This window comes from Mobula birostris, chromosome 7 (assembly GCF_030028105.1).
Source record: "Mobula birostris isolate sMobBir1 chromosome 7, sMobBir1.hap1, whole genome shotgun sequence".
Lineage (NCBI taxonomy): Eukaryota > Metazoa > Chordata > Chondrichthyes > Myliobatiformes > Myliobatidae > Mobula > Mobula birostris.
The window spans coordinates 179,781,217-179,801,506 of record NC_092376.1 but is presented as its reverse complement, the minus strand read 5'-3'; the positions used below and the strand labels follow the sequence as shown (position 1 = coordinate 179,801,506).

Here is a 20,290-nt window from a genome sequence, read left to right as displayed (position 1 = left end):
AGTTAAGGCGGAAATTGTTCGTTTCCTGATCGGTCAGGGCGTCAAGGAATATGGAGAGAAGGCACGTTTATGTGGTGCAGTGGGATCCGGAATCAGCCATGATGGAATGACGGAGAAATCTCGATGGACTGAATGGCCAAATTCTGCTCATGTGTCATTTGGTCTAAAATGCTGGAAGAATTTAGCAGGTCAGGATGCTCCTAAGGAAAGCAGTAAACAGCATCAGGATTAATGAAGGGTCTTGGCACGAAACGTCGATTGTTTCCTCTTTTCCATAGATACTGCCCTACCTGCTGAGTTTCTACAGCATTTTTTTGTGTTTTGCTCTGGATTTCCAGCATCTGAGGATTTTCTCGTGTTTTTGACTGGACATATTGTGCCATGTGCGGTCTCATGGATATCCTAAATAACTCGATCTCTATATATCGATGCTGTAAAAGGTGCTGCCATTTAGTATATACTCTAGCTTTGCATTGACCTCCCAACATACTGTACATCACTCGGTAAATTAATTTCGCATGCAATTTTCCTGTCCAATTTTCCAATTGACCTATATTTCTGTATAATTTAACGTTCTTCCTGTCTATCACTAAATCTACCATTTTTGTCACCTGCAACATACTGATCACCCCTATTTTCAACCAAATTATTAAAATATTGTATATTACAAACAACGCTGATACCAGCAATAATTTATGGGGAACATCAATGGTGGCAGATTTCCACTCAATATGAGACACTATTCTAAAGCTCGTAAAAAAAAAATATAAAACACTATCACTGTCATATGTATTCTGATGAGTAAGTCAAAATTGGATCTAATTTAAAAACTCGCCGTGAATCCTATGTGATCTAATATTCTGCACTGTGTTAACGTTGGATAAATCGTCAAATTCTTTACTAAAGTCACGTAAACGAAGGTCATTCTCACCTTCACCGCTTCCTCAAAAATCTTAGATTTGTGCGATAGCACCTTCCCTGCGTAAAGTCATGCTGACCACACAACAGCGTCAATGCTTTTCCAAATAATTTACAGTCTACTAATACAAGGTTATCAACGACTATAGGGTTATTAATATAAGCGGAAATCTTAAATCGATTTTTGTATTAGCATTTATCTGGAAGGCGGACAGAGAATCTATAGAAGTGAGCCAAACCAGCATCGACTTCATGGACCCTACACAATTACAGAAGAGGAGGCGTTTGCTGTCTTGAGTCAAATTAGGGTTAAACATTCCCAGGTCCTGACAAGTTGCTCCTTCGGATCCTGTGGGAAGCAAGTGTAGAAATTGTAGGGGCCCTAGCAGAGATATTTAAATCATCCTTAGTGGCAGTTGAGGTACCGGAGGAGGGACGGATAACTAATGTTTATTCAGCTGGTTAATAAAGGCTCTAAAAATAAACCATGGTATTAGCGGAATATGATATCAATGGAGCCTGATATTAGCAGTGGGAAAGTTGCTAGAAGGTATTCTAAGTGACCGCATATATGGATATTTGGATAGACGGGGATTGATTAGGGATATTTAATATAACCTTGTGCGTGCTAGGTCGTGTCTAACCAATTTATTGTGTTTTTCGAGGACGTTGCCAGGAAAGTTGATGAAGGCAAGGCAGCGAATTTGGTTTAACTGGGCGATTGACAATGCCCTCATGGGAGGATGGTCAAGGCGTTTCACTCGCTCGGAATTCAAGATGAGGTAGTAAATTGGATTGGACATTCCCTTATGGGAATAAAGGGAGTGATAGTAGATGGAGGCCTTTGTCTAGTGAAGTGGTGCAGGGATCCGTGCTGGGTCTGTTATTGTTTGTCATCTATATTAATGGTTTTCGGTCGGGCGCCGGAAGCTCGGAGAGATTCGGCGGGGGGCAGGCGCCCGGCGCTCGGCTGGGGATCGTGCTCGGATGCTCGGCGACTTAGGCCGGCCCTCCCACCGGACTTAGTTTGGTGAGGAGGGTGTGAGGACACCCAGCAGGACTGGAAAAAAAACAAGACCTGACAAAGGGCGGATGAGCTCCTTGTGAGTCAACGACCATCTTCTGTGGAAGAGATTAAAGCCTCACCACGTATCTACGAATCGTATGCTATGCACTTAGTTAGAAGAGACGTGATGAACTTGAGCGCTGCACGGTGTGCCTGGACCTGTCCAAGGCCTCCGCCTAAGGAAGGGCCGAACTCGAAGAAGCGGCCGCGGCTGGAAGCCGATACGGCCTCGGGCTCGAGTTCAGCGGGGGCGGCGGCGGGCGGTGCCAAGGCAGCCAGCGAGAACAGGCTGGAGGAGAGGCTGCACTCGGTGTTGTCGCAAGATCGGAGAAGATGGAGGTGCATAGCCGCAAACCCCGGATTTGGGACGGCACCCACTGACTGACTGACTGACTATACTAATGATTTGGATGATGATGTGGTTAACTGAATCAGCACATTTCCGGATGACACCAAGATCGGGGGTGCACTAGACTGCGAGGAAGACTATCAGATCTTAGACCGAGATCTCGACTATTTGGAAAGAACGGTCTGAAAACGGCAGATGAAATTTAATGCAGTCAAGTGCGAGGTTTTGTACATCGGAGGGTCACCCAGGGAAGGTATTACGCTGTGAATCGAGGGCACTGAGGTGTGCTGTAGAACAAAGGGATCTGTGAATACAGGTTAATATTTCATTGAAAGTGGTAGAGTCGTAAGGATAGTTTTTGGCACATTAGCCTTTATAACTCAAAGTATTGAGTAAAGGAGATGGGATCTTATGTTAAAGCCTAATCTGGAGTACTATGTACAGTTTTTGTAACCTACCTATAGCAAAGTTGTAAATAAGTGTGGAAGCGTACAGAGAAATACTACAAAATGTTGCAGGGACCGGTGCACCTGATTTATGAGGAAAGTTTGAAAAGCTTAAGGCTTTATACCTTGGAAAGTAGAAGATTGAGAGGAGTTTTGATAGAGGTATACAGAATAATGAGGATTACAGACAGGGAAAATGTAAGCAAGCTTTTTCCACTAAGGTTGGATAGGAATACAACAGGAGGTCATGGGTTAAGGGTGAAAGTTGAAAAGTTTAAGGGGAACATGAGGGCAATCCTCTTTACTCAGAGGACCGTGAGAGTGCGGAACAGCTGCCAGTGCAAGTCGCACATGCAAGCTCAATTTTAACATTTAAGAGAAGTTTTCGATAGATACATAGATGGTAGGCTTATGGTGGGCTATGGTATCAGTGGACGTTGATAGGATTAGGCAGTTTGAATGATGTGGTACGGCCAAAGGGGCTGTTTCTGTGCTGTACTTGGCTATACCTCTATGACTCTAGAGTTCACGAATGATTTCCTTGTTTTGCCATTTTTCCCTTCTTACTCAAAAGAACAAAACTGAGCATTCTCGGGGTCTCTGGCACCTCATCCTTTCTGAAATAGTATATAGTGATCTTTATCAAGGCCTCAGTAATGTTTTCCCTTGTCTCTCGCAGTATCTTGGGATACAACCCTCCATGGACGTCGATTTGTCCATCTATATGTTTGTAGACATCCAGAAACTTCAGCTTTCCAATATTGCCATTCTCTGGAATATCAAAATAAAAGCCTGTAATCTTAACAACATCTACGTTCCTCATAGAGATCTCTGGTGCAAAGTACTTATTAAGTGTTCCAGGCACTTATTTTCGATCAACAGACAAAGCCATGTTTGTCCTTGAATGAATCTGCTGCAACTTTATTTACTATCTTTCTTCGAATATACACATAAAATCTCTGCTCTTCGTTTTAATCTTATGGCTATGTCAAAAACATCTTTTCAAATTTCAAAGGAAATTTTTAATAATGTGCTTCAGCACTGTATAGGAATGCCAATTTAAGTTGCTTAATTGCGTGTAACTGTGATTTGTTTTCGTCAAAATCATTTAATTAATTGCCGGTTGTGCATAAGTATGCAGTTATGATCGTGAAATCAGTAAAATAAAGAGAAGGTATCAATCATCTTGCTGTACCCGTGTAATTCATATAGTCACGCAGCACCGACATAGAGATATATTCACTTATATCACGCTCTGAACACCTGAAATTTCACAGCCACGATGTCATTCTGAAGGTTATGGTATATCAAATATCGTCCCTAGTTTAAGCACTATGCCGAAATTCGAAGGTAGAAGCCTGCTGAGTTTTAAAGGGTAGGTGATGCGTCACGCCAAAATCACTTCATTTATTCCTACCTGCCGATACCTGTTATGCACTTCATTTTTGTTTCTTTTACCAGGAGCTCAACATCCCTTGAAAGCCAAGTTTCCTCACACTTGTTATCGTTCCCTGTTATTCTGACAGGCACATGCAATCTACGTGTTCTCAAACTTTCGTTTTTAAGGCCTTCCGCATTCCATGTACTCCTTTGACAGAAAACAGTCTGCCCGCACTTGCAAGGTCCTTCCTGATAACATCAACATTAGCCTTTCTCCAATTAAGAATCTCAACCCGCTGCCCAGGCCTTAATTCAGGAATATGGGGTTTGGAAGTGATTTTAGAAGAGCTTCATGATAAGCAAGCAACAGAGGCAATGGGACAAATCTGCCTTGGCATTAGACACAACGCAAGATAGAATGTAAAATAAGTCAACGAAAGCAGCCGGAAATATGCGCTGAAGATCACGGAGGCTAACAATGCACGTGCAAATTGGAATAAATTTAAAAAGGACTACACTACCCTGAATCACACATTGAAAGTTTTTCCGGAACTATTCGCGAAAAGAAAACAAGAGCTATTGATGTTACAAAGGAAATATTGCGAGCCAAACTCAAAGGGCTTAAGGTTGTTAAGTCACCTGGGTCAGATGGACTACATCGCAGATTCCTGAGAGAGGTTGCTGAAGAGATAACCGATGCCTTGATCATGATCTTTCAAGAATCACTTGGCATGGTCCCACTCTTTAAGTAGGGAGGGAAGCAAATGAAAGGAACTTATAGGCCGGTTAGCCTAACCTCAGTGGTCAGGAAAATGTTGGAGTCTATTTTAAGGATGAGGTTTCGAAGCACTTGGAAACTAATGATAAAATAAGTCAAATTCAGCATGGTTTCTGTGAAAGGAATGCTTGCCTGACAACCTATTAGAGTTCTTCGAGGAAGTAACAAGCGGTGTGGACGAAGGAGAAGCAGTGGATGTCATTTATCTGGATTTTCAGAAGGCGTCTGATAGGGTGCGACGGATGAGGTTACATAACAAGCTAAAATCCTATGCGTTACAGCAAAGATACTGGTATCGATAGCGGAATGGTTGACCGCAGGAGGCAGCGGGTGGGAATAAAAGGGACCTTTTTTGGTTGGCTGCCAGTGACTAGTGGTGCTCCTCAGGGGTCAGTATTGGAACCGCTACTTTTCCCATTGTCTGTCAATGATTTAGTTAAGGGAATTAAGGACGTTGTGGCAAAGTTTGCGGATGATGCGAAGCTAGGTTGGGTACATAGTGCTGAGGAAGCAGTGCAATTGCAGCAGGACTTACGCAACATGGAAGAATGTGCAAAAAAGTGGCAGATGGAATACAGTGTTGGGAGATGTATGATAATGTATTTCGGTAAAAAAACTATTATCTAAATAGGGAGAAGGTTCAAACATCAGAGCTGCAGCGGAACTTCGGAGTCCTCATGTAAGACTTCCAGAAGATTAATAATGAATCTATGGTAAAGCCGGTGTGACGTACCCCGTGACGGGTTAAAGAACCAGCAGAAACGGAAAACACTTTGGAGTCTAGTATTGCTATTAACTAATATAATTTATTAGTAACTACGCAATACAGTAACTTAAATGTAGATAAAGCAAAGGGTAGCAATGATTATATATAAGTAAGTGTGGAATATAAATGAAAAGCAAGCTTCTTCAAGTCTAGGGGTAAATAGATAGTCTTACGACAATGAGTAAAGTTCAGTTCAGTTCGTGGTGTTGAGTTGAGTAGTGATGGAGAGAGAGAGAGGGAGAGATTTGAGTCTTCAGGTGAGCTGACGCAGTCGATGTTCCCGATGTCCCCCGAATTCCTTTATAAGTCACCGACTGTGGCTTCAACAAAGAGGACCGTTTCTCTGTGGTGGAGCTATCAACGCAGGCAAGGGTTGGACACATGGACAACTCCCCAACGGTCAATCCCTTTTCTCACTGCAGGAACCACTGATCGATCCGCTTGATCGATCCTCCAAAAATCCACTTTTTCTGTGGGCACAACAAAGCTCATTCAGTGTACAAAAACATGTGCCTGAGGTCTATCATCTGACCTCCTATTTATCTCACCGTACTGAGCACCAACTGTCTCTCAAATGGCTCCTCCCATCTCTGTCTGTGTAAGAGTGTACTAGCAGGCAAATGTCCTTGGAGAAAGTATAAACAAACCCCAGATAAACCATAACCTCGATTGTCCATCAAATAACGCCGCCCTCGGAGACCACAGCGACTTACGAGCTGCTCGGTGCTCTCTCTCTCTAACTCAGCAGAAAAGTTAGTTTCAGTTCCTCCTCGTGCCTTAAAGTGACAGTCCAAAAGTTAGTCTTCGTCTCTCTCTCTCTCTCTCTTTTTTCAAAACAAGATGTCGGTGTCAAATAACTCTCTCTCTCTCTCTCTCTCTCTCTCTCTTCAAAACACAGTTCATAGGGGTAATTCAGGACCCCGTCACACAGGCAAATGTGATATTTGCTTTTTTTCAAGGGGATAGAATATAAAAGCAAAGAGATAATGCTGAGCATTTATAAGACACTAATCAGGCCGCACCTAGAGTATTGTCAACAGTTTTGGGACCCACACTTCAGTGAGGTTGTGCTGGCATTGGAGAGAGTCCAAACGAAGCTCACGAGGATGATTTCAAGAATGAATGGGTTAACATACGAAGAGCGTTTGTCAACTTTACGCCTATACCCATTGGAACTTAGAAGAATGCAGGGGGATCTAATTGAAACCTACCAAATTTTGACTAGACTAACTAGGGTGATGTGAAGAGGATGTTTCCTACGGTGGGGGCATCCATAACTAGAGGACGTAGCCTCAAAATTGAGGGACTGCCTTTTAAAATAGAGGTAAGGAGGGTTTTTTTTTGCCAGAGCGTTGTAGATCTGTCGAATGCTCTTCCACAGACTGCGTTGGAGCCCCTGCGTATAGTTAAGGCCGAAGTTGATCGTTTCTATATTGGTCAGGGCGTCAAGGAATATGACGAGAAGACAGGTGCATGTGGTTGAGTGCGATCCGGAATCAACCATGATGAAATGACGGAGATGTCTCGATTGACTGAATGACCTAATTCTTCTCATGTGCCTCACGTCCTATGGTCTTAACAGTCTATAGCCGAAAAAATACACGAAAACAAAAGGCTCTTCTGGTCCAGTATTTTCTTGATGGGAAGTGAGTGAGTATTATTCAGTGACGTTTCAGTGAGTGTACCTATGTGGTAGCGCTCATAAAATTACTGAGTTTTACCTTCAGGCAGAAGCTGCGGACCATATGACTAAGAACAAAAAATGTTAAACTGGAGCCATTCTGAGCAAATGAAAGTAGAAACCATAAACCATAGAAACTACAGCACAGAAACAGGCCTTTTGGCCCTTCTTCGCTGTGCCAAACCATTTTCTGCCTAGTCCCACTGACCTGCACACGGGCCATATCCCTCCATGCAACTCCCATCCATGTATCTGTCCAATTTATTCTTAAATGCTAATAAAGAACCCGCATTTACCACCTCATCTGGCAGCTCATTCCATACTCCCACCACTCTCTGTGTGAAGAAGCCCCCCCCCGATTTTCCCTTTAAACTTTTCCCCCCTCACCCTTAACCCATGTCCTCTGGTTTTTTTTTTCTCCCCTTGCCTCAGTGGAAAAAACCTGCTTGCATTCACTCTATCTATACCCATCATAATTTTATATACCTCTATCAAATCTCCCCTCATTCTTCTACGCTCTAAGGAATAAAGTCCTAACCTATTCAACCTTTCTCTGTAACTGAGTTTCTCAAGTCCCGGCAACAGCCTTGAAAACCTTCTCTGCACTCTTACAACCTTATTTATATCCTTCCTGTAATTTGGTGACCAAAACTGAACACAATACTCCAGATTCGGGCTCACCAATGCCTTATGGAACCTCATCATAACATTCCAGCTCTTATACTCAATACTTTGATTAATAAAGGCCGATGTACAAAAAGCTCTCTTTACGACCCTATCTACCTGTGACACCACTTTTAGGGAATTTTGTATCTGTATTCCCAGAACCCTATGTTCTATTGCACTCCTCAGTGCCTTACCATTAACCCTGTATGTTCTACCTTGGTTTGTCCTTCCACCGTGCAATACCTCACACTTGTCTGTATTAAACTCCATCTACCATTTTTCAGCCCATTTTTCCAGCTGGTCCAAGTCCCTCTGCAGGCTCTGAAAACATTCCTCACTGTCTACTACACCTCCAGTCTTTGTATCATCAGCAAATTTGCTGATCCAATTTACCACATTATCATCCAGACCATTGATATAGATGACAAATAACAATGGACCCAGCACTGATCCCTGTGGCACACCACTAGTCACAGGACTCCACTCTGAGAAGCAATTCTCTACCACCACTCTTTGGCTTCTTAATTGAGCCAATGTCTAACTCAATTTACCACCTATCCATGTATACTTAGCGACTGAATTTTCCTAACTAACCTCCCATGCGTGACCTTGTCAAAGGCCTTACTGAAGTCCATGTAGACAATATCCACTGCCTTCCCTTCATCCACTTTCCTGGTAACCTCCTCGAAAAACTCCAATAGATTGGTCAAACATGACCTACCACGCACAAAGCCATGTTGACTCTCCCTAATAAGTCCCTGTCTATCCAAATGCTTGTAGATTCTGTCTCTTAGTACTCCCTCTAATAACTTACCTACTACCGACGTTAAACTCACCGGCCTATAATTTCCCGGATTACTTTTCGATCCTTTTTTAAACAACGGAACAACATGAGCCACTCTCCAATCCTCCGGCACCTCACCCGTAGACAGCGACATTTTAAATATTTCAGCCAGGGCCCCCGCAATTTCAACACCAGTCTCCTTCAAGGTCCGAGGGAACAGTCTGTCATGTCCCGGGGATTTATCCACTTTAATTTTTCTCAAGACAGCAAGCACCTCCTCCTTTTCAATCTGTACAGTTTCCATGATCTCTCTACTGGATTCCCTCAATTCCATAGACTTCATGCCAGTTTCCTTAGTAAATACAGACGCAAAAAACCTTTTCAAGATCGCCCCCATTTCCTTTGGTTCCGCACATAGCCGACCACGCTGATCTTCAAGAGGACCAATTTTATCCCTTACAATCGCTTAGCTCTTAATATACCTGTAAAAGCTCTTTGGATTATCCTTCATTTTGACTGCCAAGGCAACCTCATGTCTTCTTTTAGCCCTCCTGATTTCTTTCTTGTATTTTCTTGCACTTCTTATACTCCTCCAGCACCTTATTTACTCCCTGCTTCCTATACACGTCATACAACTCCCTCTTCTTCTTTATCAGAGTTGCAATATCCCTTGAGAACCAAGGTTCCTTATTCCTATTCACCTTGCCTTTAATCCTGACAGGAACATATAAACTCTGCACTCTCAAAATTTCCCCTTTGAAGGTTTCCCACCTACCGATCACATCTTTGCCAGAGAACAACCTGTCCCAATCCACGCTTTTTAGATCTTTTCTCATTTATTCAAATTTGGCCTTCTTCCAGTTCAGAACCTCAACCCTAGGACCAGATCTATCCTTGTCCATGATCAAATTGAAACTAATGGTGTTATGATCACTGGAACCAAAGTGCTCCCCTCCACAGACTTCCGTCACTTGTCCTAACTCGTTTCCTAACAGGAGATCCAATATTACATCCCTTCTAGTTGGTCCCTCTATATTTCGATTTAGAAAACTTTCCTGAACACATTTTACAAACTCTAAACCATCTAGACCCCTAAGAGTATGGGAGTCTCAATCAATGCATGGAAAATTAAAATCCCCTACCACCACAACTTTATGTTTCCTGCAGTTGCCTGCTATGTCTCTGCAGATTTGCTCTTCCAAGTCTCGTTGACTATTGGGTGGTCTGTAATACAATCCCACTAATGTGGCCATACCTTTCCTGTTTCTCAGCTCCACCCATAAGGACTCAGTAGACAATCCCTCTAATCTGTCCTGCCTGAGCACTGCTGTAATGTTTTCCCTAACAAGCAATGCTACTCCCCCACCTTTCATCCCTCTGCCTCGATCACATCTGAAACATTGGAACCCTGGAATATTAAGCTGCCAGTCCTTCCTCTCCTGTAGCCAAGTTTCACTAATTGCTACAACATCATAATTCCACATGTCGATCCACGCCCTCAACTCATCCGCCTTCCCCGCAATACTCCTAGCATTGAAATATATACACCTCAGAAGATTCTTACCACCACTCACAACCTTTCTATCAGCGGATTTGCTTGAACTTTTAACATCATTTATTTTCACCCCAGCCACACAGTCAGCTCTGGCACTCTGGTTCCCATCCCCCTGCAAATCTAGTTTAAAGCCTCCCCAACAGCACTAACAGACCTCCCTGAAAGGATACTAGTCCCCCTGTAGTTCAAGTGTAACCCGTCTCTCTTGTACAGATCCCACCTGCCCCAGAAGAGGTCCCAATGATCCTGAAATCTGAAACCCTGCCCCCTACACTAGTTCCTCAGCCACTTGTTCATTCTCCAGAGCATCCTATTCCTACCATCACTGGCACCTAGCACAGGTAGCAATCCTGAGATTACCACCCTTGAGGTCCTGTTTTTCAACTTCCTACCAAGCTCTCTATACTCACTCTCCAGGACCTCCTCACTCTTCCTTGCTATGTCATTGGTACCGATGTGCACCACGACATCTGGCTGGTCACCCTCCCACTTCAGATTGTCATGCAATCGATCAGAGACATCCTTGACCCTGGCACCCGGGAGGCAACAAACCATCCTGGATTCTGTGTTACGAACACAGAACCTCCTACCTGACCTCTAACTATCGAATTCCCTATCACTACCGCTCTCCTCTTTTTCCACCCTCCCTTCTGCACTGCAGAGCCAGACTCAGTGCCAGAGATCCAGCTACTGCAGCTTGTCCCAGGTAAGTCATCCCCCCCAACAGTATCCAATGCGGTATACTTGTTGTTGAGGGGAATGGCCACAGGGGAACCATGCTCTGCCTGCCCTTTCCACTTCCCTCGCCTGACAGTGACCCAACTTCCTGTCCGCTGCTCCTTTGGCGTAACTACCTCCCTGTAGCTGCTATCTATAATCTCCTCATTCTCCCGAATGATCCGGAGGTCATCCAGCTCCTGCTCCAGTTCCCTAACGCGGTTTGTCAGGAGCTGCAGCTGAATGCACTTCTTGCAGGTGTCGTTTTTCAGGGACACCAGAGGGCTCCCTGACTTCCCACATCCTGTATATCCACTTTAAGTCAATTGTCAGATTGTATTCAGGGATTAGTCGATCGAGATACAATGAGCCATCGAGAACCTGAGGATTAATTTTTCAAAGTAAGTATGAAAGCTATATGCTAACTAGAAAGAAAAAAGGTGACAAATAGTTTAAATGCTGTGGTAAACTTTAAAATGAAACATATGTTTGTGAAAATTTGAGTACTAGGTCATAAAGAGAACTGCGTGAAATAGCGTCAAATAACGAATTAAAGTAGCGAAATACACTTCTTTGAGGAAAGTACAAATGCTAAATAGAATTGTGGAAAACCAGTTAAATAATATTTTCTGTGGATATTTCAACAAATAAAGTTAATAACGTGAGGGCCTGTCCTGCAGAAAGTGCATCTAAAAAGCAATAAGAGAATGCAAGTTGATAATTTATGAAAATAGAAGTTAATTTGCATCAGTGTTGCCGGAAGACGATAAAATATTATCTAAGAATAGTTGTAAATAGATAACACCAATGGAGGGACGAAGAAAAGGAAACTGCTACTGAGCAATCTTTAGCTGGTTGAAAGGCCTCGGAATTTACTGTTTATAAAAGAAGACAGAGGAATAAAATTAGGTCATTAGACTCATCGAGTCTGCTGTACCGTTTGATCATGGCTGATTTATTTTCCCTGTCAGCCGCATTCTCCTGGTTTCTCTCGCGATAGAAATCTCTGTTCAACACTCTACTAAGTGTATGCCCTCCCACTCTGACACTGTGCTCCCGTTATTTTGGAAACATCTTCTCCATATCCACTCTATTTAGGCCTATCAATATTTCGGTAGGTTTCAATCATATTCCTGCTCATTCTTCCAAACACAATGTGTACAGGCCTTGGGCCATCAGGTGCTCCTTATACGTTAACCCTTTCGTTCCGGACACTTTAAAGAATGATAAGAATGGCATCAAATCAGTAGAAAGATGTGACATACGATCAGAAGATGTTGAATCCTTGTGGGTTGATTTAAGAAACTGCAAGGATAAATGGACGTTGAAGGCAGTTATATACAGGCCTCCCAGAAGTGGCTGGGAGGTGGACCACAGGTTACAACAGGGAATAGAAAAGTCGTGTCAAAAGGGCAATGTTATGGTAGTCATGGGAGATTTTAACATGCTTGTCGATTGGGAAAATGGATCTCAAGACAGTGAGTTTGTTGAATGCCTAAGAGATAGCTTTTTAGAGCAGTTTGTCGTTGAGCCTATTAGGGCATCATCTCTACTGGATTGGGTGTTATGCAATGATCCGGAGGCGATTAGGGAGCTAAAGGTAAAAGATCCCTTAGGATCCAATTATCACAGTATGATTGAGTTCAACTTGAAATTTGTTGGGGAGAAAATAACGTCTCATGTAGCAGTATTTCAGTGGAGTAAGGGAAATGACAGTGGTAGGAGAGAGGATTTGGCCAAAGTAAATTGGAAGGAGCTGCTGGCAGGGATGTCAGCAGAGCAGCAATGGCATGCGTTTCTGGCGAAAATGAAGAAGATACAGGACATATGTATTCCAAAAATGACGAAATATTCAACTTGTAAAATAGTACAACCATGGCTGACAAGGGAAGTCAAAGTTATTGCAAAAGCAAAAGATAGGGTGTACAACATAACAAAAAATAGAGAGAAGATAGAGGATTGGGCAGTTTTAAAAACCCGACAGAGAGAAACTAAAAAAAAGTCATTAGAAGGGAAACGATGAAATATAAAAAAAAGCTGGCAAATAATATCGAAGTAGATACCAAAAGTTTTTTTCAAATATGTTAAAAATTAAAGAGAAATACGAGTGGATATAGGACCGCTAAAAATGAGTCAGAATGAATAATAACGTTGGGGAGGGGGGTGGCAAGGATCTGACTGATGAACTGAATGAGTATTTAGCCTCAGTCTTCACTGTGGAAGACAATAACAGCATGCCTGATGTTGTAGTGTGTGATGGAAGAGAAGTGGGTGCGGTTAGTATTACAAGAGAGAAGCTACTCAAAAAGCTGAAAGAGCTGAATTACATAAGTCACGCATACCAGATGAACTACACCCCAGAGTTCTGAAACAGGTAGCGTTAGAGATTGTGGTAATATTAAAAATGATCTTTCAAAAATCATTGGACTCTGGCATGGTGCCAGAGGACTGGAAAATTTTAAATGGTACTCCACTCTTTAATAAAAGAGGAAGGCATCAGAAAGAAAATTATAGACCAGTTAGCCTGACCTCAATGGTTGGGAAAATGTTGGTGTCAATTGTTAAGGATGAGGTGATGGAGCACTTGGTGACACAGAACAAAATAATACAAAGCTAGCAGGATTTCCTTCAGGGAAAATCCTGCCTGACGAACCTGTTGAGATTCTTTGAGGAGATTACAATCAGGATAGATAAATGAGATGCGGTGGATGTTGCATATTTGGACTTTCAGAAGGCCTTCGACAAGGTACCACACATGAGGTTGCTTACCAAGTAAATAGCCCGTGATATTATAGGAAATTTACTGACAAGGTTAGAGCATTGGCTGGTTGGTATGAGGCAACGAGTGGGAATAAAAGGAAGCTTTTCTGGTTGGTTGCCAGTGACTAGTGTTGTTCCGCAGAGGTCGGTGTTAGGACTACTTCATTCTATGTTGTATATAAATGATTTAGCTGATGGAATAGATGGCTTTGTTGCCAAGTTTTCAGATAATACGAAGATTGGTGAAAGAACAAGTAGTGTTGAGGAAACAGGTGGGATGCAGAAAGTGCCAAATAAAATACAAAGTAAATGGTCATGCACTTTGCTAGTAGAAATAAATGTGTGGTCTATTTTCTAAGCGGTGAGAGAATCCAAAACATTGAGATGCAAAGGTTGTTGGGAGTCCTTGTGCAGAACACCCTAAAAGTTAACTTTCAGGTTGATTCGGTGGTGAGGAAGGCAAATGTTATGTTAGCATTCATTTCAAGAAGTCTAGAATAAAAAGCAAGGATGTGATGCTGAGGATTTACAAGGAACTGGTGAGGCCCCACCTTGAATATTGTGAACAGTTTTGGGCCCCTCACCATAGAAAAGATGTGCTGGCATTGGAGAAGGTCCAGAGGAGGATCACAAGGAAGATTCCAGGAATGAATGGATTATCATACGAGACACGTTTGATGGCTCTGGGACTGTTCTTGTTGGAATTCAGAAGGATGAGGGCGGATGTCATTGAAACCTTTCGAATGTTGAAAGGCCTAGACAGAGTAGACGTGGGAAGGATATTTCCTATGAAGGGACAAGAGGGCACAGCCTCAAGATAGAGGGGTGTCCTTTCAAAGCAGAGATGTGGAGAAATGTATTTGTGGAATTTGTTGTCACATGCAGCTGTGAAGACCAGGTCGTTGGGTGCATTTAAAGCAAAGGTTAATATGTTTTTGATTGGACATGGCATGAAAGGTTACGGGAAGAAGACCGGGAACTGAGTTTGAGGAGGAGAAGAAAAAAGGATGAGTCATGATTGAATGGTGGAGCAGACTCGATGGGCCAGATGGCCTAATTCTGCTCTTATGTCTTACAGTCTTATTATCGTCAATCTCATCCGGACTTTCTCCTGTGGTCGAACATTATTTCTTCGATATGGGTCACTAAACTGCTCACAATACCCCAAATGCGGTATAACAAATGCCTTATAAATTCTAACCATTATAGGGACACAGAAACTGAAATCTTGGAACCAGGTCCCAAACAAAAGAAAGCTTCCCTTTAAAAAAAGTAATAATGGCTTCAATACCATGGCTCCAGCCCTTCTACGTCTCGCTAAACTCTCTTTATTTTATTTCCATTATATTCTCCGGGTAGCTATTTGTAATGTCACGCAATGCATTAATCCATTAACTTCCACAATTTTTGAAATGAAGACTCTGACTTTCTTACATTATTTATCCCAATAATTCATTTCATTAGCTGGATCAGCGTCCAATATCTCTGTTACGTGTAATTCGGTTCACTCGCTTATGTTTTAATATTATGTTCCAGTAAATAAAATTCCTGGACAACATATCGCCATTACATCATATCTAGTTCAATTTAGATACGGTTATGATTGCTTAGTTCTCTACCAGGAATGTTATAAACACATAGATTAACTACGAAATTACTCTTCGTTTGTTGAACTAATGATTTGATCAGATTGATATCATGTTGTCATCTTCTGCGTGCTTAGTCCGGGGCTGCGCTCGCTTTACACTTTGGCCCAGCACAGCTCATATGCCATATTCAAGTTGCTGACGACACCGTTGTCCTAGGCCGAATCAAGTGTGGCGATGAACCAAGCATATAGGAGGGAGATTGAAAATCTGGCGGAGTGGTACCAAACTAACTTTCTCTTACTCAATGTCAACATGACCAACTAGCTGATAATAGAATTCAGGAATAGGAAACCAGAGGTCCGTCAGTCAGTCCTCATCGGGCGATTGGGGTGGAGAGAGTTGGCAACTTTAAATTCCCAGTTGTTGGTATTTCAGGGGGCCTGTCCTCCTGAACAAAACTGTAATTACGAAGAAAGCACGGCAGCGCCTGTTCTTCCTTAGGAATTTGGGGAGATTCGGCATGGCATCTAAAATTTTGACAGACTTTGATAGCCATGTGGTGAAATGCATATTGACTGGCTGCATCGCAACTTACTTGGAAACACCAATGCCCTTGAACGGAAAACCTTCAAAAAAAAATCAGCGGATACGGCCCAGTGCATGACGCGCAAAGCCCTCCCAACCAAAGAGAATATCTACATAAAACTGAGCTGCAGGAAGGCAACATCCATCATCAGGCGCCTCTATCACCCAGAACATGATTGCTTCCCGCTGTTCCCATCATGAAGAGGGTACAGGAGTCTCAGGACTCACACCACTGTGCTCGGGGACAGCTACAACCCTTCAACTATCAAGCTCAAGTACCAGAGGGGACAACTGCCCTCAACTTCATTTGCCCCATCATTAAAATCTTCGCTCAACCATTCACTCGCTTTCAAGGACTCTTTATTTCATGTCCTTGATACAGTATTTATTGCGCATTCATGTATTATTATTTTTTTTCTTTTGTATTTTAAGTTTGTTCTCTTCTGCACTCAGGCTCAACGGCTTTTTATTGATTTTGTTATGGTAATTATTCTTAGATTTATTCAGTATGACTATGAGGAAATATTTCTCAGGGTTGTATATGGTGACCTATCTGTACTTTGATAATAAATTTACTTTGAACTTTGAGCTTTTCTGTCACAGTCTGAATTAAACCACAAAACATGGAACAGCCTGCCCAAAAGCCACGTATGAGACTTAGAAAGAATTATAAAATCAAGTCCCTTTGGCTTAGTACATCCATGCGGAGGTCCTGCTCCAACATTCCCTTTTTCTGAGTCCACCTGCTCTATTAGCAAATTTGCGAGCCCATGCGTACATTTCTCATGATTGTAAGACTATTAGTCGCAGAACTGATGTCTAGTATTATGTATTCTGGGTACAGAGTGTGGGTTTACTCATGCTTTTATATTTACCGTGTCTATGGCCTGTTTTTTTTTTTACCGTGCCCATAGCCTGATCTCCATCAAGTTACAGTATTGCTTGCACTGTTGTAACCATATGCTATAATTATGTGTTTTTTTTTTGTCAGTTTTTCAGTCTTGGTCTGTCTTGTGTTTCTGTGATATCACACTGGAGGAACATTGTATCATTTCTTAATGCATGCATTACTAAATGACAATAAAAGAGCACTGCATGTCCTCGTAATCTAATTTTACCAAAAGTTATTTAAGAGAGTCATTGTTATTTAAGAGATGAATTTTCAGTTGTACCTTGGAACACATATAGCTGAATTCGCAAGGGTAAAGCTATGGGTTTATTTTAAGTGAAGTTATTTTTTAGCCAACCATTGGGGCATTTTAGTTAGAGTCCCCTGTTACTAATCATGAACCATAATTATTGTATTACTGTACCGCACTCCTTAACGTACTTGGTGAAAATTAAAAAAAGGTATAGACGCATTTTAATAATACAGAACTTACCTGGTAAAATCCACTTGAATCCTTATTCGAAGAGTTTGATGACTTTATACGTGTTTCAGGTACACATGGACCATTCGTATTACATATCGTGGGGGCGGAAGAATTATGCGACGTTAAGAGCATGAAGTCACTCATAGTTGGATCTGAACAGACTTCATAACGAAATGGTTTCGAGACAACCTCCCCTTGATAAACTTCCAAATAATTTTGTTGTATTTGTAGATTCGTGCTAGCTTTTTGAACCGCATGAAACGACTCTGCTCTCGAGAATTTTGACCCTTTCCAACAAAGGTTATTCTCAATCCTATCTTTCTGCACTTTAATGCCAAGGATTATAATAGCCACAAAGAAAACCAAGGAGGCTGAGCCAAATGCGATAATCAAATAAAACTTCAAATCATATTGCCACCGCCCAGGGATTTGAAATCTGCCGGGAATGGATGGTTTGTCTGCATAATCGTCTTGTACTAATACATTGATAGTGACAGTAGATGAAAGAGATGGAGTTCCATTGTCCTTTACCACAACTGCAATTGATTGTTTGGAGGGATCTCTACGCAGAAAACGACGGATGGTCCAAATTTCTCCTGTTTCGTGAGCCACGGTAAAGAGGCTCTTATCTGTGGGCAGCTGAAGTTGATAGAAAAGTTGCGCATTTTGGCCAGAATCGGCATCAGTGGCTGTCACTTTTGCCACTAAATAACCAGAATCTGCAGACCTCGGTATTGTCTCTTCAGTTACAGAGTCTTTATTTGGCAGAGGTGACGCGATCAGAGGAGCATTGTCATTTTGGTCGATGATGATCACTTTAACAGTAACGTTGTTACAGAGAGGAGGAATTCCCTCATCCCTTACCTGAACATTGATTTGAATTTGTTTCAGCTCTTCATAATCAAAAGATCTTTCAGCAAGTATCACACCACTTGCAGCGTTTAATGAGACGAAATTTGACGTAGGCAAACCTTGCACCAACTTATCCAAAATAGAAAATGTCATTTGACTATTTTTATTGGAATCTGGATCGACGGCCGACACGGAACCAATTGAAACTCCCACAGCATTATTTTCTCTGACATACATTGTGAAGGAATTCTGAGTGAAACGTGGAGCATTATCATTTATGTCTGTGACAAGAACATGGACAGTCTTGCTGGACGACAGTGGAGGGGAGCCTGCATCGGTGCATGTAATGGTAATGTTGTACTCTGGCACACTTTCACGGTCTAAGTCGCCGTGCGTGACTAACGTGTAGAAGCTACTTAAGGAGGTGTTAAGCTTAAATGGAATAGCGTCGTTGATTTGGCAAAGAATATCTGCCGGATTTTTAGAATCACGGTCTGAAACTTTGAGAAAAGCTATCGCAGAATCCGTGCTAATATTCTCAGGAACAGTGCTCGACATAGTCTTTATCATTATTTCAGGACTATTATCATTAACATCTTTAACCATTATCACAATCTTACAATATGCTAACAATGGATGCGGGCCTCTATCTTTGGCCTGCACTGTAATCTGATAAATTTGGATTTCTTCAAAATCCACGTTACCAGTTACTGTAATGTCTCCGGTTGAGGAATCCAAGCTAAATACCTTCCGCACTTTTTCTGGAGTGTCATTATTGAAAGAATATTCTATTTTACCGTTTATTCCTTCATCCAAATCCACCGCAGTTACTTTCGCTATTAATGTATTATGGAGGATATTTTCAGTAATTGAAATTTCTTGCACGTTCTGTTCGCAAACTGGGGCATTATCATTCATATCAACAACAGTAATTTTAATTTGACTGGTCCCAGTCTTCTGGGGATGCCCTTCATCAAACGCGGTAAGTATTAACTGATAAGTGGCTTGTTGCTCTCTGTCTAGCGATTTCTCCAATACCAGTTCTAGGTTGCCACTTTCTTCACCACCTGGTTGAAATTTCAAACCAAAGTGCCCGTTGGGGTTCAGTTGGTAAGACCGAACACCGTTGGTTCCCGCGTCCCGGTCTTGCGCGCTCGGGAGAGGGAATGACGTTCCTACAACAGTCATTTCGGAGATTTCAAGATTTAACTCACTTCTCGGGAAAACCGGTTCATTGTCATTTACATCGAGAATCTCAATTTCTACACCATGTAGCGTTAGCGGATTTTCCAGCACAACCTCCAGTATCAATACGCACGTGAGGCTTTGTTCGCAGAGCTGCTCACGGTCTATCTTTTCCTTTATGAAGAGAGATCCTGTGTTTATGTTCACATCGATATATTGCGTTTTGCTCTCGGACAATATCTGTAATTTTCGCTCCATTAGAAATTTTGCATCTATTCCGAGATCTGCGGAAATATCTCCGACAAAGGCTCCATTATCCAGTTCTTCGGGGATTGAGTAGTGGATTTTCTTACAGATTAAATCCGAAACAGATACGAGCAACAGATACAAAAATTGCCATTGTCTTAATTGATTGTACATTAAGCTTGCCATTGCGGAACAAACTATCGAAATATAAATACCTTAATATTACGGCGAAAACTGCATTTTTCCATAAAATAGTTTGCAGCACAAGTATTGTATATTTTTAGTACGATAACCACAGAAAATCTTCCGAGTCTTTGCGTCCTTCTTTCAAATGCGGATGAAGGCACTGCCGGAAAGGCTGCTGTATGTTCTTTCGACACAGCACAGTACATGGAGTTGGGGGAGGGTTGCTGGATCGCTAGCCACATATTAAAATCTCATTGGTAGACAGCGACACAAAGAGACTGGGCCAATAATAACAGCAAACTATCTTAAAGCAATGGTGCCTCTACTGAACATCAGAAGAATTGCGTTCTTCATTTTCTGTTGTGCAACTTCAATTAGTTCTCCTACATTATTTTCTGAAATACTATT

General features: G+C 42.1%; 1 protein-coding gene across 2 annotated transcripts in view; it reads right to left on the bottom strand.

The window, feature by feature from the left end:
* Positions 1 to 20,027, bottom strand: part of LOC140200916 (protocadherin alpha-C2-like) — a 53,564-nt gene extending 33,537 nt beyond the window's left edge. The window contains exons 1-2 of one of the 2 annotated variants that reach the window (XM_072264567.1): positions 17,423 to 20,027; positions 5,803 to 6,173 (exon numbers count right to left, since the gene is read on the bottom strand). In XM_072264567.1, coding sequence (XP_072120668.1) covers positions 6,117 to 6,173; positions 17,423 to 19,882 — 2,517 coding nt within the window. In that variant the 5' untranslated portion in view covers positions 19,883 to 20,027 and the 3' untranslated portion in view covers positions 5,803 to 6,116. Of the gene's footprint in view, positions 1 to 5,802; positions 6,174 to 17,422 lie in introns of those variants that run through there. The other variant, XM_072264566.1, reaches the window with a different exon arrangement.
* Between the last annotated feature and the right edge of the window lie 263 nt (positions 20,028 to 20,290).